Raw genomic sequence first — 27,936 nt, 5'->3', positions numbered from 1 at the left:
GAATAAGAGTATTTATGGATTGTATATTTCCTTCTGACAATTTATACCCTCAATTAAGATGTCAGACTTCCCTGCTTCCGTGAGCTGACCTGTAAGTGATGGACAATAACTCATGTTTCTTTTGAAGGCATTTGTTTTAGATGTCGGCTTCTCACAGACCTCAAGTAGAGAAGAATATACTCTGTGTCCCTTGAGAAATATTATTTTGGGTAATCAAAATTCCAGGGGGAAAAAATGATCTTGAAAGTTCTGATGGGCTTTGTGGTCAGAAAATAACTTATCGTTGTGAAACTGTGAGCAGTCGAAGACATGTCTGCACTTAGCTGACTCTGGCTAATCTTACAGTGGGATTATAAACCTGTCTGTCTGTCTGAGCCAGGGCAAACCCTTATGCAGGTGCTTTTCTATTAATGTAAGCCTCTCTACTTAAATTGGTGAGAATGAGTTGAAACTAAGCTGAATGACACCACTATTATAATAAGTATGTCCAAGCAGGAGTTTCTATCATTTAAATCTGTTTAATTAAATGGTGCAAACTTGTGTGTAGGCAAGATCTAAAGTATGTGAAAAATACTATGGAAAAACTGTGATTATTATAGTGCTTGAAGTTAGATACTTGCTGACATAATGCATTGTATGGGAACTCTTGGCTTTGTAGTTTGAAACTGTACAGGAAGAAAAGTAACGGCATCATCCCAGAAGGGAACAAAAGCTTTGGGGGTTTAGTTCAGAAATAAATACCACCCTTTGAAGCATTAATGTGACAATCCACAGAAATGTGACTTTAGTAGGAAGTAGAGTTCAGTAGCTAGTTAGAATGCACAGCATGTTAGCAAAAAAATTTGCTTGTGTGCCTGGTTGCTTTAACACTGAAAAAGCCAATGGCCAAAGTAAATTCACTTTGCCACCTGTGGATTCAAAGTCATGGAATCACAGAATAGTTTAGGTCAGAAAAGCCCTCTAAAATAAGTTCTGCCAAGGAGGCCAAGGCTACCACTAACTCATGTCCCCAAGTGCCACATCTACATGGCTTTTGAACACTTAAACGTTCAAAAGTCTTTGAAATGTGATGACTCCTAAAGTGGATTTTAGCAGTCTTTAGAGAGCCTTGTTTGTAGCCATGCGTCATGCAAATACAGCTGATTAGTTGGATTGAATACTAACAACACTTCATTTTCAGAAGCATCCTTCAGGTAAAATGGAAGGAATCAGTTAACTTAGAGACTTTAAGGAAAGATAAATAAATTCTACTGCAGTCCTTAGCAATGTAGTTTGATTTGAAACTCGCTATCGACAGAGCTTCATATTGCTGAGCTCGAGGTGTTTGAAATGTTGGCATAGGCTGGCAGTGTTGGTGAGTCATTTATCAAGCATATTTATTTATTTTTCAAAGTTTGGTTTGATACTTTTATATGAAAAAAAGAAACAAGCCTAACAAGAACTCTTCATACAGTTACCCATTCCTGTAAGTATTCGCATGGATTTTGACTGTCATACGTGTCAAGATTTGGGTTTCTTTGGTGTGGTGTGAGACGAGTCCCTTTGCATACAAGGTCTTAGTTACAGCTGAGTATTTTATCTGCCTGAGCCTAGCAGCAGTGGTGTGCACCGTGGCACTCACAGCCTCTCCCTGGCACTCCCAAAGAGAGTTCACTCACACTGTAACCGACACCATATTTACATGTTACTGTTCAGGCTGTTTGAAAAGGGGATGTGCTTTCCACCTTTCCCCAGTTGTCTTAGGAGTGTGAAAATTATACAGTATCACATTCTTTAAATTATTTTTGTAGCATTATGGGGAAAGGGACAAAAAAAACCCCTAAAACCACCACCCCTCAAATGTTTCCAGGAAACTAAATTTTTCAAATATGAATGCTTCTGAGAACCCAAACAAGTTAGGTTTTCTTTTACACAGCAGCTGCCAGTCAATTTTGGGATTAAAACCAGCTTTTTAACTTGAGTTTACTTCAGTGGTTATAAATTCTTTCATGGAGGTGGAGAAAAATAAACAGTAATTTTTGGCATTGTTGACTAGAACAAAGAAAAAACCCAGCTATTTTATTTTGCTTGTCTGCCTGGCACACAGTTAAAAACATATTAATGCTTTTCTGACACCTCCCTATTGAAGAGTAGTATAAACATCACTGCAGCATCAACATAAGAAAAAAAGCATTAGCAAATTTTTGAATCTCTGATCATTAAACTGTTTCTCATGTAATATCAGTTTCTTATTGTAAAGAACCCAAAAATCCCTTTGAACAGAAAATAGTAATCATGCTTTTAACTTAGACCACTTGTGTAAAGCTTTTCTTCACAGATGAAGAATAAACTGAGAACTTCAGTATTGTTTTCTTCCTAGTCACTGAAGCATTCATTTCCATGGGGAAAATCCTGCTTCCACTGGAAAGTTTTGGTGATGGCTCCAACATTCTCAAGGTTGTCAGGCTGTATCTTTGTGCTTAGGAGATGCAAGGCAGGCTCCAAGGCTGTGTGTATCCCATGGTGGGGAGTGTGTGGTTCACAGTGACAGTATTAGCTTGGAGGAAAGAGGGATTGTGCTTCATGCTCCCCTGTCCTCTCCTTGATTTCCCTGGCAGCTGCTCTGTGGGGATTGCATTGATTGCATGGTAGTTCAGAAAGTGAAGCTGGTGCCATGGTCAGCAGCCTGGTGAGGATCTCATGTTGTAAGAACTGTGTTTCTGCCTGTGCTGTGAGTGAGCAGAGCAGCAAAGCAGGGTCTGTGAGCTCCTGACCTTCAGCCAGCTCAGTTGGAGTGGATTGAGAGAAACAGCTCAAGGAGCAATGGGATGGAGGTAGAGCTTTCTTAGCAGGTGCACAGTCAGCTCGAAGAAACTGGCAGTGACTTGGGTTACCCACATCAAATCCATCAGCTTTTGCTCACTTTCATCTTGAATAGTTTGCATTTTGTCACCCTTCTTGGTGAATAACTTCTCTTACAGAGATTCAAATTAAGGCACTGATGTCTGAATCGCTTCAATGTACTTTGACTGTTTGTTGTAAATTTAGGTTAGATATTGGGAAGAAATTCCTGGCTATGAGGGTGGTGAGGCCCTGGCACAAGGTTCTCCAGAGCTGTGGCTGCCTGTTAAAGTGTCCAAGGCCAGCGTGGATGGGGCTTGGAGCAACCTGGAATAGTGGAAGGTGTCCCTGCCCATGGCAGGGGGTTGGAACAAGATGAGCTTTAAGATCCCTGCAACTCAAACTGTTCTGCAATTTTACAATAGAAATATTAATTATTCAGTGCAGGTCTTTCCTTTTGTCAGCCAGCCTGTGGCACTCCATACCTGCAGTGTTGTCCTTCACTTTAATGCCGTATCCTGAAGAGAGCAGGAAGATGTTTTCTTGCTGCAATGTTCCTTGCTCGTTATGCAATGCTGTGCACAGAGTCATGGCAGTATTTGGCAGAAGCATAGCAGCAGCCCAGAAAGGATCAAGGATTCTTTAAAGGCAGCAGAGTTGTGAATATCAAAATGCTCCAAAGAATGGCAGATTTTTTTTTTGTATCTCTTTCAGGTGTTCCCACCGCTTTTCTCATTTGAGGTTTAAAGCGTGCATTAATTAATGTGAGTTAAAGTCAGGGAAGGAGCGGCAGGAATGGGGAGTTTGTTTGGTCTACGTGTGGGTGTTATGTCTGAAACAGTGTTCTGGTGTTCCTCCAGGTCCACTTACCTTGTTTGCAAACCTGTGCAGATAGAGAATGTAGAGAACTGTCATTCTTTTATGCTGTTAGCTTGTATTTGTCATAGCTGTGAGCAGAAAGCACCCAAGATCCCAGCAAAGGAATGAGTAGTGATGCTGTGATAAAGGACAGACTCAACCAAGCCTGTGGCATTTTATTTGGGAGCAAGAAAGAATTTATCCTGGGATTTCCAAAGAGCTAGAGCATGCAGTAAAACTGGATTGAAACACATTGAGAGCAAGCGGAATGTTTCTTTAGCTTCCCCACCTTCCCATTTATTATTTTGTTTTTCAGTGATGAGATATTGTGCATCCTAGTAAACTCCAAACCCACAGTACTTTCTCCCTGTCACCAAGACATCTGGTTGTGCTGGGGGAGCTAATCAATCACAGACTCTGTTGCTATTATAAGCCTGCAAGCCACTTGAAAACTTACCCAGGATTTTGGTAATGAAGGGCCTGAAGTTATTATTTGAGCTTTTTCCTTTTTTTTTCCTTTTAACTTCCCTTCAGGGGTCATCAGACTGGCAGTATTTTTTTTTTTACAAGCTCAGATTGTAGACTTTTGAAAGTTCAATTCTGTGTGTGTCAAGCTACTTGAATTTCCTGTAAAAATGTTGGAATTATGAACAGATTTGTAATAATATGAAAGTGAGCAACATCCAGGTTAACTCTGTATGAAAAGTTGGTATTGAAATAGATCAGAAAGGCTGATCTTGGGTTGAGGCACATTTGTCATTTTGCTATTAAAGCTGATACTTACTGTTAACATTCAGCAAGACTATTAGCCACATATTTGAAGATTCACTTTAAAAAAAATTAATTTCTAGCTCAAAACAAAGAACAGTTTACAACTTGAGAGTGACGTTCACCTCTTGAATCGACGCACCCTGTAGCTCCAGTATTAAACCCCTCCTTCACAGCCTCACTGATGCCAAAATCTAACCAATAATGAATGATTTATCATTCTGTATTTGGCTTTTTCCTGTTGGAAGGGTGGGGGCGAGATCCTCAACTCCAGAGTACCGAGTCACTCCTAGCACTTGGCCCCGGAACGCATAAACAGTGCGCACTGTTACAAGTCCCATCCCAACGCCCGTATTACACAGCCATGTGTTCTCAGAGTTCCTAGAGCCTGATGTCAGGCACTGTGCTGGTGCTGGGTGTATTTTCTGATTTCCTGGGGGTCTCACGTGTGGCTGTGCCGCAGCCGGGGCTCGCAGCGCAGTCTGGCAGCACTGGCGTTGTGCTGGTGCCGCTCGGCTGGGCGGCGATAAGCAAAGAGACAGTCTGGCTCCTTCCAGGAGCCTCTCGGTCATGTCTGAGCGCTCGGCAGTTCCCAAAGCCTCTGGCTGACTTTCCCCTGTGGACCGTTCATTTATCAGGAAATGGAATTGGTTACAGGATTTCGCGCGCTGCCAAACCTCACTGACGAAATCGGCCCGTTCCTGCCCTCAGAAGTAGGAAGAATGTGTTAACTCTTTGTGCTGGTGCTTGTTTTTAGTACTTTTGCTGAAAATAAGCCAGGTTCCTTCCTACTTTTAAAGGTTTCTGGAAATTGCTGACACACTCTCACCTTTTATGAATAAACTACTAATGCTGGATAATTTTGCCAATTACATTTAGTTCTTTGCATCACAGTTACCATTGTCTTTATAAATATTATTTTAGGGCAATTGAATTATGTTAATGGGCGATTTGCCTGCTGAATTCAGTGTATTCTTCCTTCAAAAAATGTCTTATGAAATAGAGGAATGAAAATTAAGATTTATTAAAAACATAAACAATGCTTTGTTGTTTAAGGGAGGCTTTAAAGCCTAAGTTGCATGTATAGCTTATACATAACTTATAGGAGCTTAACCAGAATTGAATAGAAATATGTCTTTAATTATGTATATAGGATGACAACAAAAAAACCAAGTGCATTTCTTTCTACTTTCTGGTTTTGCATATAGTTACAAACCCAGCTGCATAATGGCAAAGTAAACACCACTCGTTTTAGATGATATTTGGAGGTCTTTGTCTTTCATTATGGATCAATTTTATAGCAAACTTTAAAAAACAAATGCACTTTTAAAAATGCAAATTTGTATTTTTTTGGTGACTCACCAGACTCCAGGTTGCTCTGAAGTTTGCAGGGCAGAGCTGGTTGTCAATTCAAAGAAGCATCTGGGCTGGAAAAAACTCTCTAAGACCATCAAGTGCAGCTGTTCTCCAGCACTGCCAAGGCCACCACTAACCCATGACCCCAAGTGCCACATCCAACCAGGTCTTAAACCTCTCCAGGAATGGGGACTCCACCACTCCACACCCTGGGCAGCTGTGCCAGGCTGGTCAACCCTCTCAGTCAAGAAGTTTTTACTAATACTCAAGCTAAACATGACCAAATTCTCAATTGTGCAAGTTGCATTGAGAAACAAGGAGCCAGTTAGATTTTATTAATTTATTTATATTGATCAGAAGTACTTCTGAGGACTTTTTTGTTTATCCAGTGGTCAACATCTGTCTCTTAAGACCCCCTAATTTCATCCCTAATCAGCTGAGCTCACTCCTTTTGCAATACTCTTTCTGTGTCACACACTGTGTGTGTTTCAGAGGGGGTGGAGAAATGACCATTTGCAGGTTGTCTGCTGGTGGGTGCAGGTGTCTGTTCCTGTGCCACTTGAATCATTTCGGTTTGTGCAATGATGTGTTGCACTGGGAGCATGTCTCTCATAACACATCAGTCTGTTTTAATGCAATCAATAGTTGTAACCTCCCATGTATGAAATTTCTAAGCCCAGAGGTAAAACACAGTGCACATATGGTAATTATTATGTCTGGAAGTGGTTGCTGCATTAATTGATAGCAGTAGCAAGTAATGCAGCCTCGCTTAATTTCATAGCTTCTTATACTAAAATCCTGTAAACAGAATTTTTGCAGTCTAATACGGTAGAGTGTTTTTTCTCCTTTTTATTATGAGCAAATCACTGTGAAAGTATTTAGAGCTCTCTTAGCTCATTTAGCTTCATGGCAATTTGTGGTCCTTTGTTCCAGAAACAAAAAGTGGCTGAAAACAGCTCATCCACAACCTGTGAAAGCACGTGTAAGCCTCATCTGCTGCTCTCTGAGACATGGTTGGTGTTGCAGGATCTGCCTGGGGCTGATGCCAGTGAGGGACCCTGCTCACAGCCTGCATCCTGCAGGCTTGAGCCTCTGCAGGGGAGGATAAGTGGGTGATTTGGCCTCACTACTGACATAACTGAGGCTCATAAAATTCAGATGTTTTCCAAGCCATGTCTGCAGCTCAAGTTAACGTAAAAATATTGCAAATTTAGCATTACTTGCTTTTAAAAAATCGTGGTTTAGTAGTGTAAATATAATTTTCTATTTTGAAGTAGTGTGTCATAAATACTCCTGAGGATCTCAGAATGTTGGTCCTTTTCCCTGTGAACCAGGAAAGCCACAATGGCTAATGTGCATGCTTGGAGATCCCTCATTCTGCAGTGAGAGGCTGATGATGATCAAGGCAATCAGAGTGCCAGTAACGCTCAAATCCGCTTGAATTACTTGTTGAAAAATGACTGAATTTGTCATGATCCCAAAACGACCTTTGCTGTCATCCAGGGAAGCTCCAAATAATTCAGAACCATGGTTTGCATTTAGAACCAAACCAATAGTTTGGGTTGAAAGGGGTTAAAGCCCATCCAGTGCCACCTCTGCCATGGGCAGGGATGCCTTCCACTATCCCTGATTGCTCTTAAGCTCTGTCCAGCCTGGCCTTGAACACTGCCAGGGATCCAGGGGCAGCCACAGCTTCTCTGGAAAATCTGAGCCAGACCTTCACCTTTCTTCAGTGCTTGCTTAAAATCATAATTTTCTTAAATACATACAAGATAAAGGACTAGCTGAAAATAGACTATTTTGGAGTAATAGGTGGTAAAACTGAATCACATGAATGCAAATATATTGTAGGGTTCTCAGAAGCACTGGTGAGAGTTTCACTGGCATGAGGGTTTATGGTGCCAGTTGTAGTTTTAAAATCAAATATTTGTTTTTATTCTCTCCTTTACATCCTTCTTGTAGTTAGGTTGCAGTTCTCTAGGAAAGATGCATCCTGTTCATGCAGAAGGCTTGTTTATCTTATTGATATCCAGGGAAGCATGTTTCATTCCAGGATGAAGGAATGCATCAGAGATGGGTATTGCACAAGAATCCAAGGTAGCTTGGGAGGGTGGTGCTTGGGTGAGTGACTGGAGTACAGTGATTCTGCAGTTCAGGAATGAGGTGCATTGGCCAAGATGAGGATGAAGGGTGGGCTAGCACAGGACACTCCTATTCCCAAGCTGCTGTCTGCATGGAGACTAATATTTACATGGAGGCTTAATGTCTGTCCCCTCCACCCCTGAAGATTATTCCAGTTACCTTCTGGAAGCTGCGTTCTGGATTCAGTCACTTCATTCTCGAGTCATTGCTTTCTTTGCAAAGCTCTACAATTGCACTGGAATGAAATCACTTTATCCTGGAGTTGCCATAGCTGCTTTCAAAGAGCTATTCCATAATACTGTTATGCATGTCAGTCTCCTGCAGAAGGCTAGGCAGTGTTTTGGCTATCCCAAACCAGTTAAAAAAAAAAAAAAAAAAAAAAAAAAGTTTAAACAAAAATGTGCAGATGTCAAGGTCCTACCTACCCAGCCAGGACTATCGTGGACTAGGTAACAGTAACCATTGAATTGTACAAATGCAAATGTAATAACATGAATACAGTAATATCTGCTGTGATTCTGAGACTTAATTCTTAAACCACTGAAAATGGGAAGGGGAAAATAAACCAATTCTAGCAGGAGGTTGATCAGCAGTGCAGGAGTTTGCTGTTTCTCTCCCATGGTTGTCTTCACCTTGCCATCACTTGAGTTCCCTTTGCTGCTCTGCAGAGCTGTAGCTGCAGTCACAGCCCTGTACCCAGCTGAGCTGAATAATGCCTCAGCCTTGGCTGTAGCACTCTGTGGGTTGTAATTAACTAGCTCCCATTAAGGCAGCAGATGAAAATTCATGCAGTTACATGCAAAAGCTTTAGAAGATGAAATAGTGTATTGTAACAAGAGGTGTTAAAGGAGGTTTTGTTTCTTTTTTTGCTCAAGACAAAGGTAAAAGTTCTGAACTTAAAGAAGGTAGATTCGGAGTAAAGTATAAGGAAGAAACTTTTTATGATGAGGGTGGTAAAATACTGGTACACCTTGCCCAGGGAGGTGAAGGATACTCCATCCTTGAAAGTATTCAAGGCCAGGTTGGACAGGGCTTGGAGCAACCTGGAAGGTCCCATGGCAGGGGGTGGAACTGAATGAGCTTCGAAGGTCCCTCCCCCACTATTGTGGGATTCTATGACTCTATGAAATAATTATGTAATTCTTTATGCTACCTGTAGAGAGCAGAAAAATATTTCTGTAAGGGACACAAGGGAAGTCTACTGCAAAGATCTCCTTCCCTGGATCAGAAGAATCTGGATGTGCTCTACTGGTGACACAGTCAGGATGGGAGACACCCTTTCAGCATCTTCATCTCACATCCAGTGAAAGGGGCTCCAGCTGGTTCTCAACCATGAGGACGCTGTTGGGCTGTGGTGAGCAGAAACCATTGCTGTTAGGAGTGACATTTTGGAGGAGAATAATGTAACTGGTGTCATTTTCTAACTGCCATCTGTGATGAGGAATGTATACCATCCTGTTGCTGTCCATACAGCAGAGCATCCTTGCTCAAGGCAGTGAATGGTGGGAGGCTGATGTTAGATGCTCTGCAAGCTTTGTGGAAGGGAAGGCTCAGGAGATGACTTACAAACTCCAGTCACTACAGGGAGCATTGGGATTGCCAAAAGAGATCAGTCAGATATTTCTTTATGCACAGCTGAAGTCTAGCCTTTCATTGCAATGTGAAATAACCAGAGAGGGTAGCAATAAACTCTGATTTTTTTCATGTGAGCTCTTGAGACACTGCAGTTGTTGTCCGTGCATTATTTTAACTTAGATGTGAAATTTAAAAATAAAGTAGTCCCAAAATTTAGTTTTTCAGTGGTACATAGATAGGGAAATTTGAACTGGAAGAAAAATGTTTAAACTAGGTATTAGGGAGGAATTCTTGACAGTGAGTGTGGCGAGAGCAGCTGTGGCTGCCCCTGGATCCCTGGCAGTGTCCAAGGCCAGGCTGTACATTGGGGCTTGGAGCAATCAGGGACAGTGGAAGGCATCCCTGCCTATGGCAGGGGGTGGAATGGGATGAACTTCTGGGCCTCTTCGAATCCAAGCTGTCTATGATTCTCTGATTCTCTAACTTTATGGGAAGAAAGGGCACAGGTAAGAAACTTTGAGCGGAAGAAGTAAAACTTCTCACAGATTCTAACGTGAAACAGTCTGTCTGTGTGTATCTATTGTTTGACACCAGATACATTAGATTGATTTCATTAACGAAGCTGCTGAAAGAAAGAGATACAAAGTACAAGGCAGAAAGCAGGCTGTGGAGAAACAGGAGGATGGGAAAGCAGTGTGAGTTTCCAAGTCGCTCCCCATGGCAACAGAGCTCTGACCTGAGTAAACAGCTCTCTGCACGTGTACATTTTTCAAAGCTACTTCCATTCTGCTAACTGCTGCCCTGCCACATCATTTGAACTCTGTTAACCTTCAAGGATGATCCCATTTTTTTCTGAAAGTGAGCACAGAGGAGCTTCCCTGCCCAAAGCTGCAGAGCTTTGGCTTTGCAGGAGATTGGCAGAAACCCCACACTCATGAGCAGCCCAAAATTCCTTGTCCAGCACATCTTACAGGAGGGCTCCCAGCCAGAGCCCAGCCCCTGCTCACTTCAGAACTGCACAATTGCTCAAGCTAAACAACATTCCCCAAGTTTCCCTCCCTAGAAAGCCTCCCTATACTTTTATTACGTTTTTTGCTGTGACTAAATCTGCCTCACATGTGTTGTGCAGCCTCCCCTCACTCTCTTGCATATGTTGTGAGTCCAGTGAAAAGTCCAGTGCCAAAGGCACTGCGTTTGCATGACGTGTTGTTTCCAAATATCTTGCAACTTTGGTCAAAATAAAGTAAAATTACACTCAAATGCCCTGACCCCTTTCTTCCCCTGCTCAGTTGAAAGCAGTTTCCAACCTGTGTGTTCCTTTTCTACTCCAAACCTTCAGTGTAGGCAGAGTAGCTGAAAAGTATAAAAAGTTGCATTTAAAATGAATTTATTCATTCATTTGATTAATAAAGTCCCACATTATCCCCCCTCCATCAAGGAAAAAAAGTATTAACCACTCTTTAAATAAAATGTAAAATAATATGTCAGAGGCCAACAAATTTATCCCAAAAGGAGCAAAATTTAATGAGTTATGACAAGTAAATACAAGATAAAGGGAGAAATGGAATCATGTAACTTCTAATTATACTGATCCAATTGCCTTTCCACTTTTAAGGTTTAGCTGTCTTTTCTGAATTAGTCTTTTGAATTAAGTTTCCATAACATGTGGCAGATTGAGAAAAACAGTCCTCAGAAAATTTCTGCCCTGGATGACAGATGAACTAGATAATGGAGTATAATCTCTTCCATTTTCATGATTTTGACACATTTTCACTTCTGTGTGTATGTTTAAATCAAGGAATCAAAATAAATTTGAGTACAGAATATAAATCCTAGACAAAATTACAGCTTTCATTGCAGTGTTGGGTTAAATGTAAACAGCAGGAATGTTACAGATATCTTCTAATTAAATGCATAAATCAGAGGAATGTCTTGAATGTTTACAGCAACTGCACCAAGAAGTGAGAATGAGGAAGAGACGCACTTTGTCAGCTGATGGCTGTGTCCCTGCATTCTCGTACAGAGTTTAATTTTGTTACAACCTTTGATACAAGTTGCAAAGCTTCTTTCCAGTTGATTTACAGGCTGTTTGTTCCTGCCTAGGATGATTAGGGATGGAAATGGCTTTTTCCTGGCTAAGCAGGCGTTTTCTCATGTCTATTATCATTGCTGCTGAGGACTCTGGTGGTAGGATTTGGAGGGCAGCTGGTTTAGACCACCCTGCCTTTTTTGTAGCTGTAGATGTTCTGGAGTATCAGATGATGGTATTGGATCTTAAATCCATGTGGATTTAGGCTGGGCTTATGATAAGGTTTTAATGTTAAACCCACAATCTGTTGAGCTTACAAACAAAGGCTGATTTTTCTTGACTGTGTCCTCATGTTGACACTTGTGCCTTAATAAACCCTATTATGCTCCCTTCTCCCCAGGTTTTCTCCTTGCTCTGTAAGTTGGAAAAGCCCTCTTAGACCATTGAGTCCAACCATTCCCCAGCACTGCCAAGGCCACCACTGACCCATGTCCCCCCAAGTGCCACATCCACATGGTTTTTAAAGTCCTCCAGGGATCCAGGGGCAGCCACAGCTGCTCTGGGCAACCTGTGCCGGGGCCTCACCACCCTCACAGCCAAAAATTTCTTCCTAATATCCCTAACCCTGCCCTCTGGCAGCCATTACTCTGTGGGGAGAGCAGCCAACCTCTGGCTCATGAACTGGGGCTTGAGGACAGAGATAGTGTAGCAGTGGGGTGAGAATTTCTCATCTTGATGATGCTGCAGCAGCAGCATCCAAAGCTCCATGAAGATTTCCCTTCCTTCACTGCAGAGCTATCAAAAACACAACAAAGATTGTTTTTATAGATTGGAAACCAGAGGCTGGATAGTTCACTGGAGGAACATCCTTCAAGTCTATGGGAAACAGGTAGCTCCAAAACATAGAAGGAAATGTTGTGTCAGTAGAGTGGAGTCAGAGGAGAGCACAGGCCTTAAACTTCCATGTTGTTCTTGATGTGAGACCCACAAGATCCAAGTGGTGCCTGTAGTTCAGAGCACAGAGTCAGACAGCAGAACTTTATTTGAATTCCTGGTACTTATCTGCCCCACCAGGACTTGCCAAGCACCATCCTCCTGAGCTAAGACCAGCAAAGACTGATTGTCACCAGGGCAAACAATCCTGGCCTGAATGCACAGGGAGGAAGGGAGCAGATATGTTCAATAACAAAGGGACATAATAGCTTTTTTGAAAGAATTCCCCAGCCTGAGGTGGGGAGTTCTCTAGGAATGTTTGATTCATGTCCAAAAGACAATCTTTACCAGAATAAGTCTTAATACAAGTGGAGTATCAGGGAAGGCAAACAAATCTGGAAATGCTGCATCCAAAGCATAGTGAAACAGAAAACACAAGTAATTTTCATTCATTATTGAAACAGCAGGTCATTTGGGGCCCTGTTTTCAGATTGAGGTGATTGTTTGCATTAGGAAAAAAAGCGCAGTTTCACTATAGGAGAGTGCTACTTTTCTAACTGGTGGCTGCAGGACGATGCCAAGCATATAGATCCATTTTGGTTGCAGTCAGCTCCTGACTCCCTGTACTCAGGCAGTCAAGGAGATTGCTCAGTTGGCCAGGTTCAAGATATGTAAAGATATCTTAGCAACTTGAAGGAGTCCTTGTCCTGCTCATACTTACTCTTTCTCCTTTCTACACACTGCTGGCCTCTATCACTGATAAAGGCATGTTTAAAATACCTAATTTGAACTTACTATCTCAAAATCCATTAATATAATGGAATATAGAATAAAATATAGCATAGAATGAACAACCTAAAAATCTATTTCAGAAAAGGCATCCTGGTTATTTGTTGAGGTCCACTTAACACCATCCCCCCCCCCCCCCCGCTGATTTTGATTTGTCTTCACAGGACTCTTAGCATTAGGGCAGTATTTTTTTAATAAGACTGTGAAGTCCACATTCACAAAATAACTGTGAAAACCTACACTTTTGGCACCAGCTCCTTGGCTGGCAGTCCTGGCAGAGATAAGGCTGCAGTCTGGCACTGTGTGCTATGGCTGGAAAGGTTTTACTGTCACTTGACATTTCAGTCCTCAGGACAAATAAATGGGATTTCCTGCATGCAGCGGTGCAGCACTGCTCATCTCGCAGCACAGTCTGTCTTTTTGCAGAGGCTTGAAATACTTAAGAAGGGAGTATGTCCACTGGGGTGTACATTTTCCAGTTTGGGGAGATTGGGGAGCCAAAGGTCTGCCGACTCAATGAGGGTGTTAGTCAGCACGTCCTGAGCTTCAGGCAGATAAGGGTCCACTTCCTAGGCTGCCCTGATCTGAGAGTTAACAGTTGGTGACAGCGAGTCTGTCTCTGTTCTTAAGTCATTGTTATAATTTTTTGTAATATTTACAGGCCTGGCTCTCTCAGATTAAAAAGCACAAAATCAAAAGGAGGTCTTCCTCCGTGGGCGCTGGGGGAGGATGTTTGGGCTTGGCATGCAGCCCCACCGCCGCGCTGGGTGGGAGGGACCGGAGCAGGATGTCGGCGCGGGCCTCGGCTCTGCGGCTGCTGAGAAGGAAAGCTCAAACCGTGTCTAACGACCTTCCAGGAGCCCTCCACACCAGGAAACGTGCTGTAAATGTCAGCCCCCGGGATAAACTCAGCTGGGAGAACGGACCTTGTCCGTTCGGGTTGATGCATGAAGCCAAGGCAGTGCATCAACGCTTGTACAGTGATAACGGAGAGCAGCGTGGTCCCAGTTGTCCAAAGGAATGTTCTTTTTGGCTTGGTGGGATGTTTTGGAGGCTGCATTGAACCAGTACGTAGTGAAAGCATGTCTGGGACCTCATCACTGGAAAAGTATGCAAACTGAATCACTGTGCTCTTCTCCTGCCACCTTTTGTGTTGCGAGAATTTGTTCTACACAAATAAATGAGAAAACAAAACAACTGTGACGTGGTAGTAACTCTAGATTTGGGGTGAAAGAATTAGGCAGATGAAAACAGCATTTTGACCTCTCAATCCTTTGTGGTTCTGCTGGATTATCCCAAGACTGTATTAGAGCAGAGAAAGGTCATATAGTAGTTTGCAAAAGTAAAAATTTTTAAAGTGTGAAATTAGTGGGGTTTATACTGTTGTTGTGCTTCAGTTCCTTCCCAGGTCAGATGCTGAAGAGCATAGAGGTGGGTGCTGGAAACTCCATAGTCTTCATCAGCAAGCACAGTGTGGGACCAAGTCCCATGACAAAATCTCCAGCTCCTTCTCTAGGGTGGAGGAAGAAAAATCTAACCCTGGGCATAATTCCTATGAGGGGGAAAAAAAAAAAAGGATGAGAGAACAGTAGTATTTATTACCCTGGGTCAGGATATGGCCATACAGTTGTCCATACAGTGTTCCCAAAGTGCATCTCCCTGTGTGGGTCATGTTCTTAAGGTTCATCAGATTCCTTCATTGTCACACATGTATCCAGCACCTTCTGCCCGTTTTGTGTTGCTGATTGCATGGCACACACCATGGAGAATTTTATTTGCTCAACAGTTGGATCTTTGGTGGGAGTAGAAGTCAGGCAGCAGGGAGAAGTTTATCTGGGGTTTGTTTCAGGGCAGTGGGATGGTGCCGTAGCCTAGGTGGGGCAGCCATCCGTGATGTTATCTGGAGCACAAAGCATTTCCATGATAAACAACATTCCTTGTATTTTAGACTAGTCTGCTATCAAAGTCAAAACAACTTCTCTGGCTTGAACAGTAGCACTCACTGCTTGAAATGTAAAATATATAATTGGCTCTAAGCTTTGTCTAAAGCAGATTCTCCATGTCATTTAATATATAGCTGCACATATTAGTGTACATTCATTATTCAGCATGGTTATTTTCTCCAATCGTTTGTGAATTTCACTAGCCCTTTAAAATCCTTTCCAGTGAGTTTTTCCTTATTGTTAAAAGAAGTTTAATAAATTGTATCAGTTAGACTAAAAGTGTGTATCTCACTTTTCAGAAAATAATTAGCAGATGGTTGTCTCTGACATGAGCAGTGGAATATTGTTGGGCATTTATAGTATTGCCATGTTTTTTTAAAAAAGCTGATTAAGGGAATATAGATCTGTCATTTTTGTCTAAAATTTGAGGCAGTATTCCAGATACACAACTTAATTCTTGTCTACTGCCTTCCCTTACAATAGCTCCAAGAGGAGACTTTGCCTTTCCCACAGCTACCTCATCCTCCTTTGAGTTCTTCCACATTGTTGCAAATAATCAAATTCCCTGGGAAGAATTATTTTGGTCCTGAACCATAAAGTTCTGTTTGGCAAGTCCTGAACCATAAAAAGCCTTTTGTGTTTTATATAAGGGTTTCCCCACCCAGTGTCATGACCAGGTGAAACTGGGGCTCTGAGAGCACCATGAGCTTTTTCTGGAGGGAGGAAGCATCTCAGGATGTCACAGATCACAGAATCACAAAATCATTTGGATTGGAAAAGTCCCCTAAGACTATCAAGTCTAACCATTCCCCCAGAACTGCCAAAGCCACCACTGATCCATGTCCCCAGGAGCCACATCCATACAGCTTTTAAACCTTTCCAGGGATGGTTATATGCTCCAGATCTGGTTGACTGCAGAATTGATCTTACCCTGCCTTTTCTTGCTTCCTAGACTTTATAAATACATTTTGTCTTCTGCAGAGTGATGCAAACAGTGTGTGTGCATGTATGGACTTACGACAACTTGAGTTTTTGCCCAGTTTGAGATCTTCAAAGACGTGTTCCTCATGAGATGTTCCCAACTGATTTATTGCTGCCAGTTTCTTAAATTTACTTTTTGCACACTTGAAAAGTGGCAGAACCATAGAATCACTGAATGTTTTCAACTGAAAGGGACCTTAAAGCTCAGCTTGTTCCAACCCCCTGCCATGGGCAGGGACACCTTCCAGAGCACCTTCTCTGCTCAAATCTCACTCATGAAACTCTGGAAAGAAAAAATTCAGCCTTGAATCAGCTTTGTTTGGCAAGTGAGTGGTATTTTGGGGTTTGGAAAGTCTACATAAGGTGTTCTGAGACCTTGGAATTTATGTATTTCTAAGCCCTTCTTTGAGGGCACTGCCAAAACATCATGGTCTTACCTGTGAGTTGAGGTATCCAAAATCTAGTTCTAATGTTGTAACCTTTTGTTAGCAGGTCTGTAAGTCTTCCATATAAAGGTGTCAATGAATGAGTGATTTCTAATCTCACTTCAGTTTTAACAGAAATGTTTGCTGTAAACATACTGTTTTTTGTGGTTGTATAAAACCTTGCACATTAATCTAGAGAAGGATGGCTTGCAAGCAAGCAAGCACAGGAAACCAGGGCTTAAAGTCATTTGCATCTTCCTTACCAGTGGTAAAAATAGGGACTTCTGTTATGAAATGTGCATTTTCTGTAAATCCCATGGTAGGAAGAGCTTATATGTCTGCTTCATATCCATAAAAGTTTTGTGAGTTGATAGACTCATCCCCATTTGGGCTTCAGGGATTATTTTGTTTTTCAGATTTTAATTCCCTAAATTCAAGAGCACACAAAGGATTTGACTTATTTATCTGAGTGGTCAGTGTATGTACATGACAAGTGCTCAAGCAAGATCAGGACCAGAACTGTTTCTGTCAGTTGTGTCAGTAGCTTTGTTCATTCCATGTGTTTAACTCTCTTCTTGGGTAGTTTTTGTTTTAGTTTTTTTTTTTTTTTAATGTAAAAAACATCCCTTATTTGAATTGTTGTCGTTTTGAGGTTGTTCATTTTTTGCTCAGACCTATGTTCTTTCTTCTAAAAAGCCACTGTAGTTTCTGAGATTTACTCTTCTTTCAGGTTAAGCCCTGAAGTGGGTGAAAATTCTCTTTTTTGTTGATGGTACCTCATTTACAGGTCCTGCCTTCACCCTCATGCTTCAAGTGTAATTACATATATCAGTCTCTTTCTTTTCTTTTTATTTGGTAAAGCCAACATGTGTTTTATTTTCTGCCATGTTGTAAATATCCTTGTAGTGTTGTTTTCCATCTCCATGATCTGACAGCAAATCTGGCTCCTGGCTGTTGAACAGACCTCTTGTAAAAGTTCTGGAAAGATCTGTGTCCATCTAGATAACATGGCATAGAGAACAATCCTGACAGGGCAAGCAAATTCTAACTAGAGCTGTAAATCCCTGAACTGTGACTATAAATGCATAATACTTAAAATGTACGAAGAGATTAATGACACTTAATAGTGTGTGATATGTAGGTTTGGTTCAGTCTTTCATCTGGTAATCTTTTCCTCCCATTCCAAAATTCTTCCAGGTAGACACAGGATCTCTGAAGCTGAACAGGGATCCCCTTTTTTTCTCAAACCAAGGGATTTTCACAGAATCCTGGAATAGTTTAGGTTGGAAGGACCTTAAAGCTCATCGCATTGCAATCCCCTGCCATGGCAGGGACACCTTCCACTGTCCCAGGCTGCTCCAATTCCCATCCAGCCTGGCCTTGGGCACTGCCAGGGATCCAGGGGCAGCCACAGCTGCTCTGGGCACCCTGTGCCAGGGCCTGCCCACCCTCCCACCAGCAATTCCTTCCCAATATCCCATCCAGCCCTGCCCTCTGGCACTGGGAGCCATTGCCTGTGTCCTGTCCCTGCATGCCTTGTCCCCAGTCCCTGTGCAGCTCTCCTGGAGCCCCTTCAGGCCCTGGCAGGGGCTCTGAGCTCTCCTGGAGCTTCTCTTGTGCAGCTGAGCACTCCCAGCTCTGCCAGGCTGTCTTTATAGCTGCTGACCAGTTGTCCAGTTTATTTTCTGTGCTGTGTGGAACTAGCTCAGAGTCCAGGTCTTTTTGATGTGGACTGAACATACCCTGAAATAAGTACCTGGCCTTGTCCTAAGCTCAGATATATACATTTATGCAGTGCTTTTGGAATCTGTACAGATTAAAAGCCTGGTATGAAGACAAAAATGGCACAATTTGTGGCTATTGTAATTTATCAGCAATGTTCCTTTCCTGAAGGGAAAGAAACAAGTGTGTATTTGTTTGCATCTCTGAATTTCTAGGACTTTAAGTCTCTCATTATTTGCTATTCTATCCCAGACAGAAAAGCAGTCTTCTTCTTATGGTACTCTGCAAAGCTTTGTGCCCTGGCAGGTTTGCCACAAATATTTAACTCATTTAAATCATTGTGGTTTTACCAATAATTATCTAGGCAGAGCTGTTTGATTGATTTTTCCCAGAATGACCTGGCTTCTCAGTACTCTATAAAAAAATTAGTAATTGCTGAACTCTGACCAGAGGCACGTCTGCTTCTCTGGCAGTAGTTCACATCTGACACTGAAAATTCACTGCTGAGCATTTGTTTCCCTGCAGCTGTGGTTATACAAACCTTTACTCAAAGTGATCTGAAAACAGAAATCACGTATCAGTGAAACTTGCTGAAACAATTCTCTCTCTGTAGATGAACTCTCCAACCCTCCTGGACATGGACGACTGTGACCCACTAGATTGTGGGTTACCTGTCTTATGGAATTTTACTCCCTGGGAACAATGTTGTCTACTACAGCTTGTGTAGTTCCTTAAACTTTCATAGTTCTATTACTATAAATAATACTGTATTTAATATGTATTTATTAAATAATATGTAAAATACTTGTTATATTTAGCTTGTGCACAGATGGTTTTGCACCTCTTATTAGCCTTAGTTTTTTATTTCTTTTTCAACCTCCCAGCTGTATTCTGAGCTCCCATTTTCTTCACTGTCTTTCCGTTTGCACCTATTCCTTAGACAGATCTCTGAACAAGATGTGTGGCTCACACTTAGTCTAGCACATTTCCTGTTTGCTTCCTTCATCTCCTCACCATCATCCTCTATGCTGTGAGCCCGAGGAGGAGAAAAAGATGGTATCAGGCAGGTGTGGTGTAGCCCGTACAAATATTAACCAGAGCCACACAGACTTTCTGTCTGAAGTCAGAGAGAAGCATCACTGACATGAACAGAACCCAAGAAAGATGAAACGGCCTTACTGCCCCACAGGAATTAAGCAATTTCAAAAATTCAATCTGTCAGTATCTTAGAGCAAGCACTGAGACAGTTTCTTCCACGGATTGTGGTCTGTTAAAGAATTTGAGTCCTTATATTTGTATAAACCCAAATATATCAATGTTTTCATATGTACCTGTGTATCCATACCATGAATAGTGTATTGGGCATGATTGTTGAGTTGTGTTCAAGATCCTTGGCCATTAATTTAACTAAGATTGGTATTTTGGGGACCAGATTTCCAAGTGGCGTTGAGGACTTGGCAGGCAAGTACAGGTATCATTCTTCTGCCCAAAATGCTCACAGATTGGCATGTTTGGTGCAAGGCAGGTTTTAGGGGCAATCCTTCAGGGGTAAATTTTCGTTAATAATAGAAACTTGGTGCAGTGCTGAACCTGAGCCCTCTTTTTTTCCTTTGCCATTTGATGTATTTTGCTAATGAGGTCCAATCCTACAGATGCTCTGCAGGCAGTACTGCTATATTTAGCTGAAACAATATGAAACACATAATTTGCCATCAAGTCATTAGGTTACCAAACAGGATTCATGGTAAGCTTTTCAAACACAGAGAAATCCCATTTTCAGAAAGACTTTGAAGCTTTGGATTGATGTAAAGTTCACATGAATTTGACTCTCAAATGTGTTCAGACTCCTTCAAAAGAGCACTTCTCTGCTCAAAGAGTCACCTGCTTTTGAAAATTCTGCCTCTTGCTTGATTGCTGTTTCAGAAACCAGAGTTTCTAACCAGAACTCCAGGAAAAGAGGGTTCTCCAGTTTTTTATTAATCCAGCTGTTTAATTTCTTTATTTTCCACAGTGACTGCCCGGTATCTTTGATGAACACTGCTTTTCATCCAGTGGAACATCTAGATCAGGGAAGAAGCAAAGACATTGCTTTTAAAGCAGCTCCATCTACCCTTGCCTGCATTATCTGAGTGGAGATTGTCCACTGACACAGCGCTGTAGCCTGAGAGCAGCTCTGAGGGTTCATTTGGAGGAAAGGGGATGTTTTATTTAATGTATGGCTCGAGCCTTGTAGCTCAGATGGCACTGCACTTCCTGAAGCAGAGCCAGGTGCTGCTCGCTGGCCGTGGTGTTTCCTTCCTCAACGTTAACTGAAAAAACCAAACCAAAACAAATAAACAAAATAAAACAAAACAAAAACAACCAAAAAACCCAAAAAAAATCTCCCCAGTGTTGTTGCACTTCTGTGGTGGGGGAGCTACAGCAGTTCAGTTCTGTGTCTGTTCATCAGACTTCCCGTGGTTTTTCATCGGATCATGTGATTGACAGTGCAGACAGTCAGTAAAGTTCTCAGTCTGTCTCATTTGTACCCTCGTCCCAACCACTAAATCTAACTTCTGCTTTGTCTGGCAGAAGAAAACAAGATAGGGTGATGTGGTGGGGTGATTCACCGGAGCTGATAAGTGGTGTCTGTGTTTGAACTGTGCCGTTCAAACCGTAATGTTACCTCTGTCTCGCGTTTTCAAGGACTTTCTCAGGCTGGTTTATTTTGAACTATCTGGGGTTGTCTCTCCCTGTAAGGGGTGGAAAGACATGCAAATAACAACTCCAACGGACCTCTTCATGTCAAGCAAAGAGTTCAGTAATTAGATTGTGAGCATTGTCATGTATTGGATCAGAAAAGGATTTGGGTTGGGAGAGACCTTAATGCTCATCTCATTCTTCTCCCTCCCATGGGCAGGGGCACCTTCCACTGTCCCAGGTTGTTCCAATTCCCATCCAGCCTGGCCTTGGGCACTGCCAGGGATCCAGGGGCAGCCACAGCTGCTCTGGGCACCCTGTGCCAGGGCCTGCCCACCCTCCCACCAGCAATTCCTTCCCAATATCCCACCCAGCCCTGCCCTCTGGCACTGGGAGCCATTGCCTGTGTCCTGTCCCTGCATGCCTTGTCCCCAGTCCCTGTGCAGCTCTCCTGGAGCCCCTTCAGGCCCTGGCAGGGGCTCTGAGCTCTCCCTGGAGCTTCTCTTGTGCAGCTGAGCACCCCCAGCTCTGCCAGCCTGGCTCCAGAGCAGAGGGGCTCCATCTTTCAACACCGTCCATCCAAACAAGACTCAAACAGGATGGTGAAGGAAAAAAAGGGATGATTCATCCCATGCCGAGGTTTTCCCTCTATCATTAAGATTACCATTTAAATACCTTAGCACAGCCTCTTCTTTTCAGTGTTGCTAAAAATGAGGTTCATTGGGGTGTCACCAGCTAGGGTGCCAATGTCTTTCCTGGAGTAAGCTGGACACAACAGCAGCAAGGCAGAAGAAAATAGATTTGTGCACTGCAGGTTTGATGTGCCACTTTGGGAATTTTGTTAACCATGATAAAGCCCTCACCAATGTTGGCTGGGTTCTTGCTGGGAGTGCCCTGAGACCCGTGTGGCCTGGTTGCTTCACAGTGTCACCTCCTGTGTGTCTGCAGCACACAGGGCCCAAGGCTCTTGGTCACTCATTTGAAGCAGGACAAACAGGAGACAAATGGCACAAACATGAATTTAAACATTCCTTGGACTGTCACCTGAAAATCTTGGAAACTTTTTGAAAATCTTAAACCTTTTTGGCATCAGTCAAGCTTTTTACGTGGTGGTTAAATCCTGCTGTTACAATTAGTTATAAAGTCACTCTCATGAAGAAGAAACTTTTGATGATTTGTTAACAAATTCTGTTTTCAGTGAACACCCTGTTAGTTCAACAGTGTGGGTAGTTTTTTATCTCAGCAGTGGATGGCTGCCATGGTTAATCTGGCAAGTTACATCATAGAATCATTGAGGTTGGAAAAGCCCTCTAAGATCATTGAGTTCAAACATTAACTCAGCAGCACTGTGCTCACTACTAAACCATATTCCCAAGTGCTACATCCACACCCCAAAGATACTGGTGCAGTTCTCTCCATGCTGGGCCTCTAGAATTTCTCATTTTAAATGAATGAGAAAACATGGCCAGCACACAGCTGTGGGTCATTGCAGTCATCTAAAGAATGTGGATTTGAATTGCTGGCCCGGAATTCTGATTTTTCATGTCTCATCAGCAATGCATTGAGCTGTCCTGAGCCTGCTGTTCAGGTAGACCATCAAAAATCCATCAGTACTGCCATTATCTACATTCTTTTTATATAGACTTAATCAAAATTGTGTATATGTAGGGCGGTGTGTATTACTGCTCTCCTTAAAAATCTCATTCTCCTTGTCTTCATTTCCAAGATACCCCCGCAGGCTGTTCGAAGCATATGTTGAATATCAGAGAGTCCAGGCTGGCTGCAGTGAGTTACAGCCTTTAATCTGAAATTGATTATTAAATTGCTACGGTACGATCGCAATAAATGGCAACATCGATCAGCCTGAAGAGAGGCTGAGTAATAAACTCAATGCATGCCTTATTGCCTGAAAATATGAATGCTACCTGAGTTATTTTATGCTGCCCTTCCAGCTGAGAGATAATGGGACAGTAAGACCTGATCATCTCAGATGCAGCTGTTGGAATTTCTGGTGTAGTTTTGTCTACTCTTTTAAGGCTGAAGATGTTTGTTAAGCTGCACAAGAGCCCAAGAATGGTTCCAGGCTACTGCCATGAATGTTTGCAAAGCCAGTAGCTACATCTGTGACCTGAAGGTAGAAAAAAAATTAATTAATTAGTTAATAATTCAACTCAAATTAGAAATCTTTAGTCACTTTCCCCCCCACTTCTTCCCTCGAAGAAGGGCTACCATGGGCTGCATCCCTAGTGTGCAGCCACCCCTGGGTGAAGAGTGGCAGCTGTGCAAGACTTTCCTCTGGCTGGAACAGTTGCCATGGTGTAATCATGAGGTTGAACCATTCATTCTGCTGATGCAGTGCTGAACAGAACGTGCTCCTGTCTACACTGACCACAAGCCAGGAAGTTTTGGAAGGAAGTGGGGAAGATTGCATTGAGGATAAGCAGAGTAGAATGTCAGGTTTAAAAAAAAATAAATACTAATGAAAATATACATGAGGGCTTGGTTGGGGGGTTGCAGAGGGGGAGGACAGGGGCATCTTGAGAACTTGAAGCTGTGTTAGGAAGGGATAGAGAATGTCAATGAAAAGCAGGATCTCACAAGGCTGGTGAGAAAAGAAGGGTTTGTTGAGTACAAAAGAGAAAAGTGTGCTGAAGAGAGAGGATAAGAATGCAGTGGAAGGGAGTTGGCACGGCAGTAGGCTGGGAGATTGGAAGTGAGAGATGGGGCTGAATATAGGTGTAAGGTACCTAACAGTGAAAAAAACAAAATGATACAGGAGATTAAACAGGCTGGTCAAAACAGACTTGGAGAAGGCAGGTTGTAGAGAGGTGGTAGAAAGTGGTTTAGGTGCACAAAACGGCTGTGGGAGAGTTCTCTACCACAAACTGTGTGTCTGACACAGGAAATTAAAGCTGCTGATGTACCTTTGAGATTCTGGGCTTTGAACTCAACAGAGGAGCTAGATGCAGGAGAGCATTTAACAGCCTTACCTTTTAGCTGCCTCAGTACCATAGAGATAGAGAGAGATAGTGCAGAACCTTTTAGGTTGGAAAACTCCTCCAAGATCTTGGAGTCCAGCTGTTCTCCAGCACTTCCAAGGCCACTACTAACCTATGTCCCCAGGTGCCACATCTGCATGTTTTCTACAACTTTTCTACAAGTTTCCATGTTTGCTGACTCCAATAATACAAGGAACATGGGAGCATAGAAGTTAAATACCTAACTCTGAAAACCAAGTGTCTAAGAAATGCCCCCTCAAAGGAGACTGATCCAGCTAGAATTCTTGTACCCTTAGGCACTGAGCTCAAGAAATAGGATAGGGATTCCCTTCATTATTAATGGGCAAAGAGGCTCCTTAGCCATTGCTGTGCTTGTTCTGATCATGTCACACGGTAGAGTTTATTCTTAGTCTTAGCCACAGCCTTATAAATAATAAAATGGGTCATGTTTTATCTTACCCCAGTGATCGTTGTAATGCGGCTTTTGCCTGAGACTCTGCCAAGCTCAGACACAGGCAACGTTTAGAGGGGGATAAAGTGAAGAGCACAGTACAAAAGTAGACTCATCTCTTTCCAAAATACTCTCTTACCAAGAGTGAACCTGGTGGGTTTGCAGTGTGCACTGCTTTTGGAGGGAAAAAATGAGAAAAATGGGAACTTGAGGTTTCAGAATGTCTGTCTCTTCTCTTTGGTGACTGGGGACAGCACCCAGGGAGCAGCTGGAGCTGTGCCAGGGAGGTTTAGGGTGGATTTCAGGAAAGGTGGATTTTCCCCCAGAGGGTGCTGGCACTGCCCAGGCTCCCCAGGGAATGGGCACAGCCCCGAGGCTGCCAGAGCTCCAGGAGAGTTTGGACACTGCTCCAGGGATGCACAGGGTGGGATTGTTGGGGTGTCTGTGCAGGGACGGGAGCTGGGATGGATGATCCTTGGGGGTCCCTTCCAACTTGAGATATTGTGTGATCCTATGATATCAAACTGTGTTTATTATTTCAGCCTCTTCAGAGCATTCTCCTGCTAAGAAGCCAAGTACAATTAGTTGAAAAATGTTTTGTAAGGAAAAATGCAATAAATAAGTACATGCACAAGCAAGAAGGCTTTTGAGGAACTGCTAAAACTGAGTTTTCCTTAAGACCTTTGTGTTTTGTAAAGGATTCATGTGTTCAGTTAATAGGCAAATGAATTGTGACCAGCAGTAAAAGGCTCAAATATAACATGCTAATGTAGCATTTGATTCAAAGAAGAAATTATAAATGATCTCCTCATCCTATAAATATTTTCCTTGGGTTCTAATGGTTTAGTTCCTTCCATTATTTTTTTCACCAGACCTCTTTCTTCAGTGTTTATGTGGGCTGTGTGTTTGCAAGCAGACATGCAAACCTTCCCTCACTGGACTCTGGCTTCTTGTTGCAGAAGTTCCCCGAGCTGAAGTTCAAGTACGTGGAGGAGGAGCAGCCCGAGGAGTTCTTCATCCCCTACGTGTGGTCCCTGGTGTACAACTCTGCCGTGGCCCTGTACTGGAACCCCCGTGACATCCAGCTCTTCACCATGGACTCGGGCTGAGGGACAGCCCAGCCAGGCCAGCCCCACTCCTTCTTACAGGAATCTGAACCTCTGCACCCCTTCCAACCTGACCCCCTCCAGCTGCCCCCTCCGACCCCAGAGACAGTGTCCAGCCCAGCCTCACGCTGGGACAAGCTGGTGTGGGGCACTGATGGCTTGTAGGCAACCTTGTGTTTATAGTCCATAACCTTGAGCTTGTTTGATGAAAACGAGGCCTTACACATGGGGTGTGATGTTACTACCAACCACAAACCTGATCGTCCTTTTAACTTAACGGGCTAAATGAGATTGCAGGCTTTGATTTGGAAGCAGCATTTGTATTTTTGGCTCTTTCCAGCGGGCAGCTTCCTTGGGTCAAGCTTTTTATGGTCTCTGAGATGCTGCTGTGGGTTGCTCCTTACCTAATCCCATGTTTTCACTCACAGCCCTTCGTTTCCGTGGCACTGTCAAGGCTGCAGCCCTTAAATTGCTGTCATCCGAGGGAACTAAGCAAGCAGCATCTCAATCAGGTTAGCTCCCAGGCAGATTCAAAACACTTGATTTAGATGTTTGTGGGAGGATTTTCAATAGCAAGTCTTCTGTTGTTGTTGTTGTTGTTTGACTGGCAAATACTCTCCAGAGGGCAAGAAACACCTGCTTTCAGAGTCAGGTCCCTTACAGACTTGTTTTTCTGTGCTCCTGTTCAAAATTGTTCCTGGAAATTGAACATGTAAAGAAAGCGGGGAGGGGAAAAAAAGTCCAAAGAAAATAATTACAAGATTGTAAAATAGACCAGTGTCCTGTAAACCTGTGCGTAATGGTGACAGTGTGTTTTGGGGATCCTTGACAAAACTCTGTGTTGAAAACCTCCTGTCGGCTTTTAAAGTTTTATGGCAGAAGTATAAATTTATCTGAATGTAGAATACTGCTCTCTTTTTTTTGTTGTTTTCAAGTGCCCTTTCCTGATATACCTGTTTCAGCAGTGGGAAAAGCAACAGAAGTGGTGTGATTTTGAAAGAAATCTCATTTTTTCAAAGTGGGGATCATATTTTGGGGATGCCTGTTGCACACACATGCACCCACTCTCCTCGTCCCACGTGCTGCTGTGTGGGGGACTGTCACCAGTGCATTGCATGCCAAAACTTCAATTTCAAGGAATTAGTTCCTGAAGATGCGTGGCAACCCTCTGTATTCACTGCCTGCTCCAGCATGTTCTGTTTGTTAACCTGAGGAATCGGGTGCATTTGCTTTCAGAAAGTCCTTTGAATGGCTTTAAATAGAATTTCTTGCACCATTTTGTCCCTCTGAAGGATGTGCTAAGATTTCCTTTTATCTGCTTATTTAGAGACAGAAGTCCATTTGAGTCTTACACAAATGGAAATGCTGGCTTATTTAAAAAAAAAAAAAAAAAAAAAAAAAAAAAGCTTTCCAAATTTATTTAAATATAGCTGCGAAGGGATATATACAGCCCATGAGCATTTAGGACTTTGAAATGGCAGAAGCTTTTGACAAAAGACAATGGTAAGACTGGAGATGCAGTGTTTTCTTAGGCAAATAGGAGAAATGAATGAACCATGACTGAGCTGCACATAAGTTGATCTGTATTTTGGATTTATTCTGTTTTATTTTGGTCTTTGAGCAAACGTCAAAAGGGGATAACTATTCTTGGTTACTGTAGTGATTTGTAATTTTGTCTTTATTAAGAGACTAAGAGTGTTTGTGAGTCAACAGGGCTGCCCAGATTTGGAAAGGTCAGTCTGAAGATGCACTTTTAAACCATGGATTCTAAAGCTGCTGGGCTGGCTCAGTGTTCATCTGTTTTTAAACACCCTGGGGTGAGCAGAGCCAGAGAGGCCCTGCCAGGGCAGACGCTGCTCAGCCAGGTGTCAGACTGCAGAAAACCTGATTTGTCTGTGAAAGGGCTTTTCACAAGAGAGGGGCACGTAAAGCAGCAGTCTGATAGAACAGGACAGACAGCTGCTGAACCAGCATCGGTGTCTCACAGAAAATTGTCTCACTGACCTCCCGTTGTGGTGACACTGAGGTGCAGAGGGTTTGTTCTGATGGTATAATTTCCTTGTGTGTTTCATGGAATGCCCTGCTCCCAGGTCCCAGCTGGTTTGGAACAGCTGGAGTTACCACCTAAAGCCAAAACAGCAGAGCCAGACCAAGATTTAGGCAGAAATCCATGCTGGCCCCATTGGCTCTCCCTAGAGCTGGAGTGTGACGTGGGCCTGGCAGTGTCCTGACATCTGCAGTCTGGTACAGTCACAAATACTCTGTTTTTCCTTCACCTTAGGGATCCTTTTCATTACTTTGTGTGAAAGATTTATTATGCGTAATTACAAAAATAAAAAAGATTAAACAGTAAATACAGG

The 27,936-nt window shown here is 42.8% G+C and overlaps 1 protein-coding gene across 6 annotated transcripts in view; it reads left to right on the top strand.

Annotated features, from left to right (window-relative positions):
* The window catches only part of DYM (dymeclin), a 208,125-nt gene extending 181,644 nt beyond the window's left edge, over positions 1-26,481 (top strand). For all 6 annotated transcript variants that reach the window (XM_056514018.1, XM_056514017.1, XM_056514016.1 and 3 more), the window contains one exon: positions 25,430-26,481. In XM_056514018.1, the coding sequence (XP_056369993.1) occupies positions 25,430-25,579 (150 nt within the window). In that variant the 3' untranslated portion in view covers positions 25,580-26,481. The remainder of the gene's footprint in view (positions 1-25,429) is intronic.
* Positions 26,482-27,936: the final 1,455 nt, after the last annotated feature.

The sequence above is a fragment of the Oenanthe melanoleuca genome, chromosome Z, assembly GCF_029582105.1.
Source record: "Oenanthe melanoleuca isolate GR-GAL-2019-014 chromosome Z, OMel1.0, whole genome shotgun sequence".
Lineage (NCBI taxonomy): Eukaryota > Metazoa > Chordata > Aves > Passeriformes > Muscicapidae > Oenanthe > Oenanthe melanoleuca.
This window is presented reverse-complemented; position numbering and strand designations above follow the sequence as displayed.